A 13,855-nucleotide genomic window follows, 5' to 3' on the forward strand; every position below is an offset into this window, starting at 1 on the left:
TGATTCCTCTCACATCGATTGGATCCTTCCCCATGTTTCGCCAGTGCCTTTCCCCTTGTGTTCTTGTTCCACCATGTATATCTCTAAAAAAACTCAACAAACACAAGAAACCTAACACTCTCAACCGCCCAGGAAGATTGTGGCCAAATAAAAGGTAATGGTGGTCTGGCGGGGGATCAGCCGGAGAAAAAGTAAACCCTAGCATGACCATAGGGGAAAATTTTCGCACTTAGGCGGGCCTCACAGAATTATGTAACCTGTTTTAGAGACGGGGGTGATGCAGCTGAATCAAAAACTTTAGCATAGTATATACACTTCTTTAAACATACTCTACTATCGTTTTTGCCTTTGGCCTCTGGGCAATGAGAAACGTAGTGCGTGTTTGGTTTCTTGCCTCGCACCTGCATCGCACCCACCATGCATTTTTTGCAATGTTTGGTAGGCTGCGCATCGTTCTGGGCCAGGCCCGACTGATGCAAAATAGGCCCCCCAGGCAGGCTGAGCTCGCACGCAAGTTTTGGTCGTTTTCGCGAGCTTGCACCCACGCCTGCACCCACGCGAGCAAAGAGGGATAGGGTTTCTCTCCCTGTCGATTCACACCCGCATTCGCGCCGCTCTCCCCACCCCTCTCCTCTCTCTTGCGAACGGTTCTCGTCGCCCCGTCGCCTTGTGGGCACGTCGCCGGCGCGCATCCTCTTCGCGCAGAGGTTGGACTCTCCTCCTCCCATCCCTCTTCCATCTGTCCCCATCCCTCACGGATCCCTCTCATCTCTCTCTTCCATTGCACTGCTGCTTCTACCGATGCGGATGTGAGCAGGCGGCTAGGCGGGATGCTCCCGTTCCATGCACGCGTTTTGGTCGGAGCCGAGCTCCCGGCCATGGCCGACGTGGGCGTGTTTAGGTCGGAGCTGAGCTCGCAGCCATGGCCGCCGTGGCCATGGGAGCTGCTCCCCTCGCTCATGTACATGCACGACACCCACACGCACACATGCGCGTGCTCACACGTTCACCCCTGCCCTCCACGCAGATGCAACCCATTGCCGGGATGCACATGCATCCCGTCGCTCCTGTACAGGCCCTGTCCTGAACCTCCTCTCCTGGATCTGTGTGATTAGCATGCCTCTATGTGAGCTATTGGGCTAGTAAATTTTTTTATTATCATGGATTTATGTGAGCTAACTTGTGGAAATTAGAAGGAATCAGTAGGTAGGAAAGAAAGGTGCATATATTTGTGAGCTAATTTTTTTGATTATCATAGATCTATGTGAGTTAACTTCCTCAACAATTTGTTCATGTATTTTTTTTATGATGCAAATAATGTCAATATTATCAATTCCCATGCCTTTATTAATTTATAAATATGTGCTGGATTTATATAGATGGATGACAACGGGAAGACCGGAGATACGCTGATAGTGCAAGCTGCTGGTTTGGTTGCTGTTTTGTGTGCCTATATGGCCACAATAACTACAAGGGCTAGAATTAGAAACTATTGTGCTCCAATTCGTTACGTTATGCTTGAGAGAGACGTAGCTAGGTTGTCCAATCTACGTTTTATCTATGAAACCAATGATATAAATTGCCATGACCTACTAAGGATGAACAGGGCCCCATTTTATAACTTGTGTAACTTGTTCCGTGATCGGAAATTGTTGGAAGACAGCATTGATACCTGCATTGAGGAGTAGCTTGCGATGTTCCTTCTTGTAGTTGGGCACAACCATAGGTTTAGGGCAATGAAACCCATATTTAGGAGGTCAATTGAAGTAATCAGTCAATACTTCAAGGCAGTTTTATATGCAATTGGGGAGTTGCGTGATGAGATGATCCAGCCCCCTTCCAATGTTCATCCAAAAATCCTACACAGTAGGGGCTTCTATCCCTACTTTAAGGTAATACTTTACCATTTAGAATTCTATGGACATGCCGGATAACCCATATTTTACAAAAATATACCTCACCTCTTCTCTTAGGACTATGTTGGTGCAATTGATGGCATCCATGTTGCTGCCAAGGTACCGGCTGCTATTGCTTCGACATTTAGGGGTCGGAAAGGTGGCACCACCCAAAATGTGATGGCTGCGGTTAACTTTGACCATAAGTTTACCTATGTGTTAGCTGGTTGGGAAGGGTCGGCCCATGATGCACTCATTTTGGCTGATGCTTTGGAAAGGAATGATGGATTTGTTGTCCCTGCAGGTATTAGTGAACCATTTTTAGTGGCTTTTGATCGTTTCAAACTATTGGTAGTAACACAACACATGACCTCTTATTTGTTAGGAAAATTCTACCTCGTGGATGCGGGCTATGCCGTGAGGCCAGGATTTCTTCCACCATGTAGGGCTACTCGCTATCATCTTACTGAGTTTGGTGAGCGTGTCCCTCAAAATGAGAAGGAAATATTCAACCTCCGCCACTCCTCATCGAGGATCACGTTTGAGAGGGCGTTTGCAGCTTTCAAGAACCGGTGGAGAATTGTGGACAACAAGCCTCACCACCCTTATCCGTCACAAGTCAAAATCATCCTAGCTTGCTGCATTCTTCATAATTGGATACTTCAGTGGGGAGAGGATGAGTTTGTACCACTTGAGCACACTTGGACTGGAAATCCAGCATCGGATGGTGTGATTGACATAGAACATGATAATAGAATCTGGTCACAAATTAGAGATGATTGGGTTGGGCATATGTTTGCCAATAGGGGCAATTCATGTGTGTAGAGCTCAAGTGTAGAACTCAATTCTATATTGTAATGTATTATGTATAATTCTACCATGTAGAGCTCAAGTGTAGAGCTCAATTCTATGTTGTAATGCATTATGAATAATTCTGTCATGTACCCAAATTGAAACATTTATGTCTTATTTGCTACCTTATGTTGCTGTTTGAGCTCCACTTTATTTCTGTTTATTGGTTCTTTACTTCTATTTACTTCTGTTTATACTTGATATAAAATTTTATTCTCTTATGTAACCATTTTTCTTTCCTTTTGTTTGTTCTGTACATAGGAGTGATGGCTGAGATGGCGGCTGATGGTGGGCATAGCGGTGGGAATCACCCATTGCGCTAGACATCTCCAATGTCTGGGTTCATGTTACGTCGCTCTGTAGAGCTCATTGCTAGTGTAGTGAAGACGGAAAAGGGCTTTAAGGAGGTGTACCTAAACCAGGTGGCTAAGAATTGTAGTGAGCACTTTGGTCTTTCCATAACCGGGACCCAAGTGTACAACCACCTGCGCAAGTGGCGTGCTAGGTGGGTGAAGATAAGTAAGCTCCGAGACATTAGTGGGTCACTTTGGGATGATAACAACTATATCATATTGCTGGAGGAAGAGCACTACATGGGCCATATCAAGGTTTGTACTAGCTTTTAGTGGCTGATCATTAGCTATTTAATTACATATGCTCATGGAATTACTTATGCTTCATGTAGGACCATCCCAAAGATGTTGAGTACCTCAATGTGCCTTTAGAGAATTATGTTCAGATGCTTGCTATCTTTGGAAGTGGTATTGCTACAGGAAGGTATGCAATGACATCTAATGAGGCTCTTGGGGTTCCTTCAATGGTGGGAACCTCCTCATCATTTGTAAATCTTGAAGCTTGTGGTTCTGAATTTGTTGTTGATGGGAATGAACCTGGCTTGAGTGCTACTGCTGCTGCTCATGAGGAAACTGCTGCTGCTCCTCATGGGAAGGAACCATGTAAGGACGCGTCTAGCTCCACTGGCAAAAGGAAGAGGGCTAGCTTGATGAGTGAAGAAGAAGTCTTGGTCATGAGCAACATGTCCGAAGCAGTCCGTGAAGTTGCTATTGTTATCAAGTCCACCGGAGAGGCACATCCTGAACTTTATGATGCTGTCATGGAGCTCCCTGGTTTTACCGAGGATGATCTATTAATTGTCTTGGACTATCTCAGTGAGAATGCCAACAGGGCTAGGAGCCACTCATTCGTGCAGATGTCGGAGACTCGTCGCACTCGTTGGGTCATGCACTACCTCTCCAAGGTCAACGGTGGAGTGCCCGTGCCCAAGGAAGGACTGCCCAAGGATGGAATGCCTGTCACCAACGATGAAGTGCCCAGGGGTGGAGTGTGAGCAAATATGTGCCAATTCAACGAAGCTGGCCATATTTTATTGTACTTGGTCAGAAAAACTATCCCCATATATATGTGATGTAAAGACAATATAGATTTGTGGCTATCTAATATGTGAACTCTGGACTGTAATATGAACCACATGGATTTGTGGCTATCTAATATGTGAACTCTAGTACGTCTTGATTTATGTGCTGGACCGGAAAAGAAGGATTCTTTAGTTATTTTGTACCATAAATTGCTTATATGTGTATATAAACTGCTTGTGTACTTATACAAACAGCAAAGATGCTGTTGAAATTTTGTTTTTCTTACTTCAATCATCTCAGTCATTTTTAAGACGTGTGAACATATATTCTTTTATTACTTCAATCAGCAAAGATATCTGATTTGGAGTGCATATTACCAAAATTATATTCTCATTATTTTACATACATGATCAATCACCCTTGAGTCAAATTTCATATCATACAACCTACCAAACAACATATGTTGTATGCTGCATCTCTCATATAACCTCAGATGCAACACACCAAACAAAATCTGACCTGAGCCTAGCTCATCTCATGCAGTACACCAAACACACATTTTAACTCAGTTTTGCATGAGGTCAACCAAACTAGCCCCAACCAAGCTTCTTCATGCAATGCATGCTAGATGCACCCAGGCAACCAAACACGCCCATAGTGTATAACTGTATATACCGAAAATACTAGACTTACGGGCGAGTTGGCACGGGAAGAAAGTTACAGACGTACCTGTCTTCTTTCAGTTAAGGTGCCTGCTACAAATCAGGCGGCTGATTTTGTCCAAGTTTAAGCCGCCTAGCCTGCCGTCGAATTCACTCAACTGGGATGGATTAGGGCCGCGCGATTCCTCCTCAATCATCGCTTCCATCTGTGGGTCACGCATCGTAGCTTTTGTGGACGGCGAGCAGCACCAGGGATGGGGTCAACGCTCCAGCGCTGCTACAGAGTATGAGAAACACCCCATGGCCGGCGACGATTGGCTTCATTGCAGCGCCGGTGGCCGGCGGCCGGCGACGAGGAATTCATTGCAACATCGGTGCCCGGCGACGAGGCTTCATTGCAGCACCGACCGCCTCAGCCATCGTAACTCGACATCGTCGTGCCTCATCCGGCATGCAGCACCAGTAAAGCTCCATTGCAGCCCCGGCGGCGCAGCGATAGCTCCGACGCAGCACCGGCGACGCCCCATGAAGCTCCATTACAGCACCGCCAGCTGCATAGAAGCTCCAGGCCGCCGGTGAAGCTCCATTGCAGCTGCTGGTGAAGCAATCATTGCAGCGCCGTCGCAGCTCGGGCCGCCGGTGAGCGCTGCATAGCAGCACTGGGGAGCCACCGACAAGCGCTTCACTGCATTGCCGCCGCGCGCCCCTCGCCCGTTGCAGCACCGCCACGCGACCCCCATTGCAGAGCCGGTGACCCCCCTGCACCAGGGTCCCCGAGCGGCTGGCAGCGGGTGTCGCCTCCCGAGCTGGTCACGACAGCACATGGGCGGCTTGCAGCGGGCTTCCGATTTCACCGGTGAAAAAACAGACGGGGCAGGAGGTAGAAGAAGAGCATCGACCAAGGGAAAGAGATGAATTTCAAAGCCACTGGAGAGCTGGGTCAACGACCAGTTGCTTCTTTTGTGGTTGAGACGTCTCGCGTGGGGTTAAAGACGGGGCGGAGAAGCGGTGTGCGGGTCTGATGGACGCGTGTCGCGCATCGGAGGAGGCTTAGGCCGCGCTGTAATCAGCCGGCTGTTTTTAAACAATTTCCTTCAGTTAATCCTTTGCCCCCCTGATTTCGCGCTGTGGGCCACCCTAAATCCAAACTAATCCCTAAGATTTTTCCACATCAGCCCGTACGTTCCCTGTAACAGACTGTGTCCGTAAGTGTAGCGTTACTCCTGTATATACTCTCCGAGAAAGGAGAAAACTGGACATGACGTGAGCTAGTGAGAAGACCCGTTTCAAAGATTCGTCTGCGGTTTAGCTGGACAGGGCAAGTCCCCCCTCTCTCCACGGTCCTCCTACTACTCCCCACCCCCAGCACAGCGACGCATCACCGCGGGAAGCACGCACCGGCTTAGGCATCGCAAGCTCCCTAGCCCCCTTCTCACCCCACACGGCGAGATCTTGGTCTGATCTCGCTAGCGCGTGGTCAGATCCACCACACCCGCTCACCAAGCCATCGCGCGGCGGAGACCCGATGTCGGCGGCGGTCGAGGAGCAGATGGTAGTGAAAGCGATCCGGGAGGAGTGCCCGTGGGAGTCCCTCCCCAAGCGTCTCCAGTCCACTCTCCACACCAAGGACGAGTGGCACCGCAGGTATTTAGAGCCTGTTCGTTAGAGCCCCAGATCCTCATTTTACAGCTCCCTGCTCCTGATCCTCCGAGAATCCACTCCCATGAGGATCTGGATCAGCTTTACAAAAGTGTTGGCTATCAGTTGGCTCCTAAAACACTGATTTGTGGGTTTAGGAATAAATAGACCATACTGCCTTTGATTGTGATACTTTTGTCACTCCTCTGCATATACGTCCGGCATACCATGACATGTTGTGAACATTAACATATTATATAGGAATAGGAATATTGTATGGAGCGTTAGCTAACAATTCAGTTTGAGCTTTTCTGAAGCATCATCTTACGTTGATTGCAATTGTAACCATCACATGTGTGTGCTACAAGTGGTCCCATGATTATCACACAATAACAGAGTGGTGTATGTATATAACAATATATGTTATATGTGTAGCAACTTCTCCAAGTGTATATAATGAACATGATCAATCTAAATAGATGAAATAAAATGTTCTACCCATAGTTGTCTCGGAACAAAAAATAATATGACATAGAAAATATTCACAACATCTAGCTTGTAGATTCAGCAACTGCCTTTGCAAGGTCGTCACGGAACTTATCCATTGACCTATCACTCGTGCTTGATGTTGATGAGTCTGATGCATCTTGAGAAATAATATATTTCCTATACCTCGTTGGTATTGTCGGAACATAGTTAGGACTCCAATCAAATCTACGAAAATGCTTATCAGTCATACCATGCTCCGTAGAGAAGTTTGGATCTTTTGGTCGCACAAAATCTTTAGACATCTTTACCAAGCTGTGCAGAACAAGATCAAACTTTCTACTGATTGTGCCACTGGAATGCTTAAATTGATTTTGCGCTCCCTGATTTGAGTGATATCCACCACAGATGTACAAGAAGAGTGGTAGAGCTTCAAAAGTACTCATATGCGTAGTTGATTTCAGACCATACGTACTCACCAAAAGATCATGCAGATTGTGAAACATTGTAGAATTCATACGAAACATGCGGTGGCTCTCCCCTGGAGCGCGCAAGGTTTCTTTCACCCAGCCCATTCCACTGAGAATTGAAGTCCTAGGTTCATTCTTATCCAAGTAGGCCATGTGGTACTTTTCAACAACAGTTACAGCAGAAGCAAGATTGCTTATCATCATTTCATGTAAGTTGATCAGCTGTACATCTTCGTCACACTCTTCATTTGAGTAATTACTCCCTCCACTATCACTTTCGCTTGAGGACATCTATGCATATAACATACATGAGACAATTCACAATGAGAAACGAGTCGATGGCAATAATGACATACATAAATAGGAATAAGATTCAAATGACTGTATTCATATAGATAATTTGTGACAAACCGGACAGGGTCTTACAAGCCAAATAAATTACTAAGTGCAACTTGAAAGATAGGCGTGTTGAAGGCATATTACTTATAGGAATGCCTTAACAATTACAACCAAAATATTATAATCTATTTGCCATACTTGGCATTATATTTCCTTTTAAGCCAGTCAAATCGTGCACGAGCATCAGGTATGGTCATAAACATTTCTCTTTGCTCCTTTACAAAAATTTCAGAAGCAATGAAGCGCTCATTAGTGCCAATGACACCACCACATTCTGTAACCAGAGTCATGGCATCTTTGATGGTACAAACTGAGGCATCCTCCCTCTTCTGAGCAATGGATTCAATGGTTGCTTGCGACTTCTTGCTCAGCTCAACAATTTCGTTCAAATGGTCTTGCATGATCACAGAACCACTCCTTGACTTTTTCCCTTTTCCGTCTATAGGACCACCTGCTCTTTTTCCTTTACTAGCAAGATGCCCGCGCATTGCACGGAACATCAAGATGCATTTTTTTATAAAACACCTGTTGTGATTGACCCATGCGGGAGTAATCCCATGTGTAAAAACTAATGATATCTCGAGAAAGAGGAGAGATAAGGTGAGGAATAGGGTGTGGTGGTGATTGGTGGTCGGACTGAGCGGAGGCATGGGGATGGACGATGCCGGCAACAACCACCATGCCAAATTGTTCCAGAGGCATCCTTTTTTAATTGCTCAACAATGAGGTTGTGGGAGATAAGGATGAACGAGGGAAGGCCTTATCTGCAAATGTGGAGAGAGGTGTGGATATCTTTTTGCAAAATTGCCATAGTTTGCTTTCTATCCGTCAAATATAGATCGGACTGTCTATATTGCAAGATGGCAGGCACACCATCATCACCAACTCGTTTTTTTATAAGAGTAGAGATTATTAATAATTGGCGACTCATCTTCGTCCTCACTTTCTTTGTCCTGGTTCTCATCTCTGTGGTCTTCAGCATCAACATTCTAAGGACTTTGAGGCAAGCTACCATTAGCAGGAGACCAATGGTCTTCACCAGTGTTGCGCAAGTCTTCAAAGATCTTGGCCAAAAGGTCCTCATTTTGAAGTCCAGCCTTCTGAAACCTACCACAACCTTGGTATTTCTGTCAACGCCAAGTACTAAACGTTAGACATCCACGGATGGTGAAGCATGTTTTGTATGTGCAGAAAATAGAAAACGACCAGTACCTCACTTTTTAAAGATTTTTCCGACGCTCCGCAGAAGCTGTAACCGTTTGCTTCACAGAATCCCAGCCCATACCTGTCTCCTTTTTCAAACTCTTCCAAATGTAGCACACACTTTTTAGTTTATCCAATTTGTTCTTAAACTGTCTTTTGTTGTACTGTATTCCAGTCTTCTGGTAGAATTTATCAATCACTGTCATATACCCAGTATTATTCATATGTGTATTTGGGCGATTTCCAGCCTCAACTTGTTCCTTGAACAACTCACAAACCAAGCGAGTGTGTTCTTCATTCCACTCAGCAGTTGCTTCCATTGCTACTGTGTTCGGCATAAATCCACGTAAGCAACGGTACCAGCTGCTAATAAAAATTAAATGAAGTTGGAGATGCACGGAACAAGTCTTCTAGTATTATTACTAATATATATGAAGGCATAAGTACCTCACAATAAATAAATTAGCTAGTACTACTACTAAGAAATCTGATAGTACGTCTAATCTATTATTTAGGGAAGCGACTCATTGGCAGCATATATATAAAAGGAACAGAACACACTCACATTCAGTAATCAGCTAGTGAGAGGCGTACATCTGCACTTCGTACTAGTTATCTACAGCCAATCTGAAATCTATCTTGAATATACATGATTTTCTATGAAACCGAGTTCCTCAATCAATCTTGGCACATGTCGTGTTGAAATTAGAGAGGGGATGGGAAAATCTTGATACAAGCAATGGGGACAGGTGAACATGAACCAATCTACAGCCTAGGGTTTGGGGATGGGAACCATACCTTAACAGGATAAATGGAAGAAGTGAGTTAGCGGTGTAGCAGGTCGCCTTCGTCGGTCTCCAGTGATGGCCGTGGCTGCCGCCGGTCGCCTCTCTCTGTTCCTCATACGGGAGAAAGAAGGGAGATGGAACAGATTAAGCAAAGTGGTATGAGATTTTAGGGGTTAGTAATGGCAATGGTGGGTAATATCTCTTAACTTCTCTGTGCCTTTTGGATTCCACAAAAATAAAATCGACCGGTTGGTCGCTCCTCCGCGCTAGTGTATTTTCTGCTCCGCTCCTTGCCGATCCGCGAATCGTATTTTCTCGGAGCCCGGGTGTTCGGCTCTGCTCCCTTGATTCCCGTACAGAATCTGAGAGCAGGAGCCGTACCGAACACAGCTTCCTCTCACAACTCTCCATGGTTTAGCTCTGCTGCAACCTGCAATCCGTGGTGGTTGCATTTGAGTTCAAAAAGCGACTACAATTAATTAGTAGAGACAATTCGACACAGGTTCAGCTATATACCTGGCACTTCCCTAGCTCTCATCCTTTTTTCTTTCGAGAAAACGCAGAAGATTTGTGTTTCATTGCATTGAAAAGGAAGGGGTTTCAGTTACATCCTCCTAGGAGGCAATTATACAGAGTGAGGGTGGTGCAATTAATGTACATCCCAGGTCTGGGGGATGAGGGCACGCAGGCCCAACGCGCCGGCTCTGGCCCAAAGGGTCGCCTCCTCCTTGATTTTATCCAGTAGCGTAGCTATAGAAGGGCTGACTCTTGTCAAAGACGCAGTCGTTCCGATGCTTCCACAGCATCCAAGGAATGAGTAGTGTCGCCGAGGCGAGGCCCTTGCGCATAGGCTTGGGCGTGTGCTGCCGCACGGAGAGCCACCAGGTGTTGGTTGATGGCTTGCCATCAGGCGGGTTGCAGGGAATCCTTAGCCAGCTCAGGATTTCATACCAAACCTGCCGGGAGAACGGGCAGGCGAGGAGGAGCTGCTGGAGGGTCTCCGGCGCCTGGTCACAGAGTGGGCAGCATGCGGGGTGCTGCAAGCCGTGACGGGCGAGGCGGTCGGCGGTCCAACACCGGTCTAAGTGGGCGAGCCAATGGAAGAAGCGTACCCGGGGCGGCGCCCAACATTTCCAAGTGAGCTTCCAAGCATCACATGCGGTGGATCCGTGGAACGTGGCAAGGTAGGCGGACTGCGCGGTGTAGGTGCCTTTGGAGCTCCACTTCCAGAATAGATGATCTGGCTCGGCGGAGAGCGTTGTGTGCTCAATCATGTGCCAGAGTTGCAGGTACTCGCCGATCTCTTGAATCCCAATGGTGCCCTGTATGTCGCGCGCCCAACTGTTGGCCTGAAGGCCATCCGCCACCATCCGCAACTTGCGGCGTCTCTTGGGGATGCAAGAGTATAACGCTGGCGTGATCTCGCTGACGGAGCGTCCGTCAATCCAGCGGTCCTCCCAGAACAAGGCGAGCTGGCCGTTGCCTATCTGCATGGTGGTCGAGGCAAAGAAAAAGGCGCGCTCGTCGGCGGAGAACTGCAGGTCAAGACCACTCCAAGCCCTGGCGCTGTCGGTGCGGCTTAGCCACAGCCAACGTGTGCAGAGGGCGAGGCTTGTGCGCTCGAGGTCGTGGACACCAAGTCCTCCAAGCGAAATCGGCCGTGCGACGCGCCGCCAGTTGACATGGCAGTGGCCGCCGTTGGCTTCGGCCCGCCCGACCCAAAGGAATCCCCTCTGAATCTTCTCCAGAGCCTTGATGATCCGCTTCGGTGGTGCTAGCGCCAGCAGCTGGTGGATGGGGATGGCGCTGAGCACGGCCTTGACAAAAGCAAGGCGGCCAACCTTGTTCATGAGGCGCGCCTTCCAGGTAGGCAGCATGCCAGCAGTTTTGTCAACCACGGGTTGGAGCAGGGCAGCGGATGGGGGCTTGATCGTGAGCGGGATGCCAAGATATGTGATAGGCAGGTCCACGATGGGGCAGCCAAGTGCGTCGATGGTGGGTGCCACGTCGTCGGCGTCGCAGCAGATGAGTGTGGCAGAGCTCTTCAGGAAGTTCACCTGGAGGCCCGACGCGCGTCCGAAGAGCTGCAGGACTCCTTTCACAGCCATGGTGTCGCCCTGGGTGGGGTGGCAAAATAGGATCACATCGTTTGCATATAGCGAGACGGCCGGGATCGGGCGCCGCGGGTGAAGCTGCTGCAAGATGCCCGTCTCGGTGGCTCGGTGAAGGAGACGGCTAAGCGTGTCGACTGCGAGGACAAATAGCTAGGGCGAGAGGGGATCACCCTGTCGAAACCCGCAGCGATGCTAAATGGTTGGGCCGGGCTTGCCGTTCAGGAGCACCTTGGTGCTGGCCGACGAAAGCAGAATGGCCAGCCAGTCCAGGAAGCGGTTGCCGAATCCGTATTGGCACAATACCTCGAAGAGGAACGGCCAGCTGATCGAGTCGAAGGCCCGTGCCAAGTCAAGCTTCAACAGCAAGCGGGGGGCCTTGAGCTGATGGAGGAGGCGTGCGGATTGCCGGACGAGGACGAAGTTGTCATGCAACGAGCGTCTAGGGATGAACGCGTTCTGATTCGCGCTGACGAGGGCATTGAGCTTGGGCGCGAGACGCAGCGAGAGGACCTTCGCGAAGATCTTGGCGACGAGGTGGATGAGGCTTATCGGCCTGTAGTCTCCGAGACAGCGAGCGTCCGCGCGCTTGGGCAGCAGCGTGAGGAGCGCTTGGTTAAGGCAGCTGAAACCACGGCCCGGGAGCGCGTAGAGCTGCTAGAACACGTCAATGAGGTCCTGCTTGACGATGGGCCAACATGTGCGCAGGAAGTCAGCGGTGAAGCCGTCGGGGCCGGGTGCTTTGCGCGCGGGCAAGCGCTTGATGGCCTGCCAAATCTCCTCGGCGTCAAAAGGTGCATCGAGGTCGTTGAGGCTGGCAGGCGTGATGAGGGCGGGGAGGTCCAGAGTGCACTCCCGGGGCGCGGCGGTGCCAAGCAGAGCGTCAAAGTGCGCGTAAGCTACCGCGGCCATGTCTCCCTGGTCCGTGATGATTTCCTCGTCAACCATCAGGCTGTGCACCGTGTTCTTCTGCCGCCTATATGAGCATTGCCGGTGGTAGAAGGATGTGTTGGCATCGCCGTCTTTGAGGTTCGCAAGGCGGGCGCGTTGGCGAGCGATGGATCGCTCCAGGGAAGCAAGGCCTAGGTAGGCGGCCTTGATCTGGCGACGCAGCCAGTCTTCGTGCGGGGACAAAGCACTACTCTCCAAAGCGGTGTCAAGCCTGAGGAGAAGCTCGCGTGAGATCGCCAGCCTGAGGCGCACATTGCCCACGGTCCGCGAACTCCAGCTAGTGAGCTGGCGCGTGGTGGCCTGCATGCGCAACATGAATCGCCGGAATGGGTCCGTCATGTGGACGGAGTGCCATGCGGCCGCGACGACGTCGTGGAATCCGTCGAGGCGAATCCAGAAATCCTCGAAGTGGAAGCGCCGGTGTGGAGGCGCTATTGGAGAGCAGTCCAGAAGCAGGGGGCTGTGGTCGGAGATGACGGAGGCGAGGCAGCGTAGGAGGCACGCGCTATGAAGCTCCTCCCAGTCCGTGGTGCAAAGCACCTGGTCGAGGTGGACAAGGGTTGGGGGCGACTGCTCATTCGACCAAGTGTAGCGTCTCCCGCTGAGGTACACTTCTTTGAGCGCTAGGTCGTTGAGCACGCGTCGAAAGCGACCCATCATGCGGCGGTTGACGTTCCCGTTACTAGCTGCATTCAGGTAGGAGGCTTCGGAGTGGCATGTGATGGTCTCAGTTTGGAACATTGCAGGGCTTGGGTTTAGAGTAGATCATAGGTGAAAGATGGACTCACTTGTTACCTCTCGCATAAGCTTGTGAAAGCTTTTTGTTTGGTATAGGTAGATTGGGTGAAAGTGAACCAAGCCTGTCAAGTTCCCCCGAAGTCTGTGAAGCACATGATATTCGGTTTCTTTAAAGAGCATACAACATGCAACTCTAATGTTTCTTGTGATTTGAACCTAGGACCAACCAATTGTTTGTAGAACGAGCTAGCCATGACACCAATGCAACTGTTATGTTCTGTATGTA

General features: G+C 49.2%; 2 protein-coding genes across 3 annotated transcripts in view; both read left to right on the plus strand.

Annotated features, from left to right (window-relative positions):
* The first annotated feature begins 575 nt into the window (after window positions 1-575).
* On the plus strand, window positions 576-4,286 carry LOC119268138 (protein ALP1-like). 2 transcript variants are annotated; one of them, XM_037549666.1, is made up of 4 exons: window positions 576-707; window positions 1,380-1,892; window positions 1,974-2,199; window positions 2,281-2,876. In XM_037549666.1, the coding sequence occupies exons 2-4, from the start codon at window positions 1,695-1,697 to the stop codon at window positions 2,718-2,720; spliced, it is 864 nt and encodes a 287-aa protein (XP_037405563.1). In that variant the 5' UTR covers window positions 576-707; window positions 1,380-1,694; the 3' UTR covers window positions 2,721-2,876. The 2 variants fall into 2 exon arrangements, with proteins under 2 accessions (XP_037405563.1, XP_037405562.1); XM_037549665.1 differs by lacking the exons at window positions 1,380-1,892; window positions 1,974-2,199; window positions 2,281-2,876 and adding exons at window positions 3,009-3,355; window positions 3,433-4,286 and having other exon boundaries at window positions 580-707.
* Window positions 4,287-6,067: 1,781 nt separating this feature from the next.
* LOC119268141 (protein FAM91A1-like) overlaps window positions 6,068-13,855 on the plus strand; it is a 49,947-nt gene continuing 42,159 nt past the window's right edge. Inside the window, exon 1 of the mRNA XM_037549667.1 lies at window positions 6,068-6,429. Within this exon, the coding sequence (XP_037405564.1) occupies window positions 6,311-6,429 (119 nt within the window). The 5' untranslated portion in view covers window positions 6,068-6,310. The remainder of the gene's footprint in view (window positions 6,430-13,855) is intronic.

The sequence above is a fragment of the Triticum dicoccoides genome, chromosome 3A (genome assembly GCF_002162155.2).
Source record: "Triticum dicoccoides isolate Atlit2015 ecotype Zavitan chromosome 3A, WEW_v2.0, whole genome shotgun sequence".
In the NCBI taxonomy this organism is placed as follows: Eukaryota; Viridiplantae; Streptophyta; class Magnoliopsida; order Poales; family Poaceae; genus Triticum; species Triticum dicoccoides.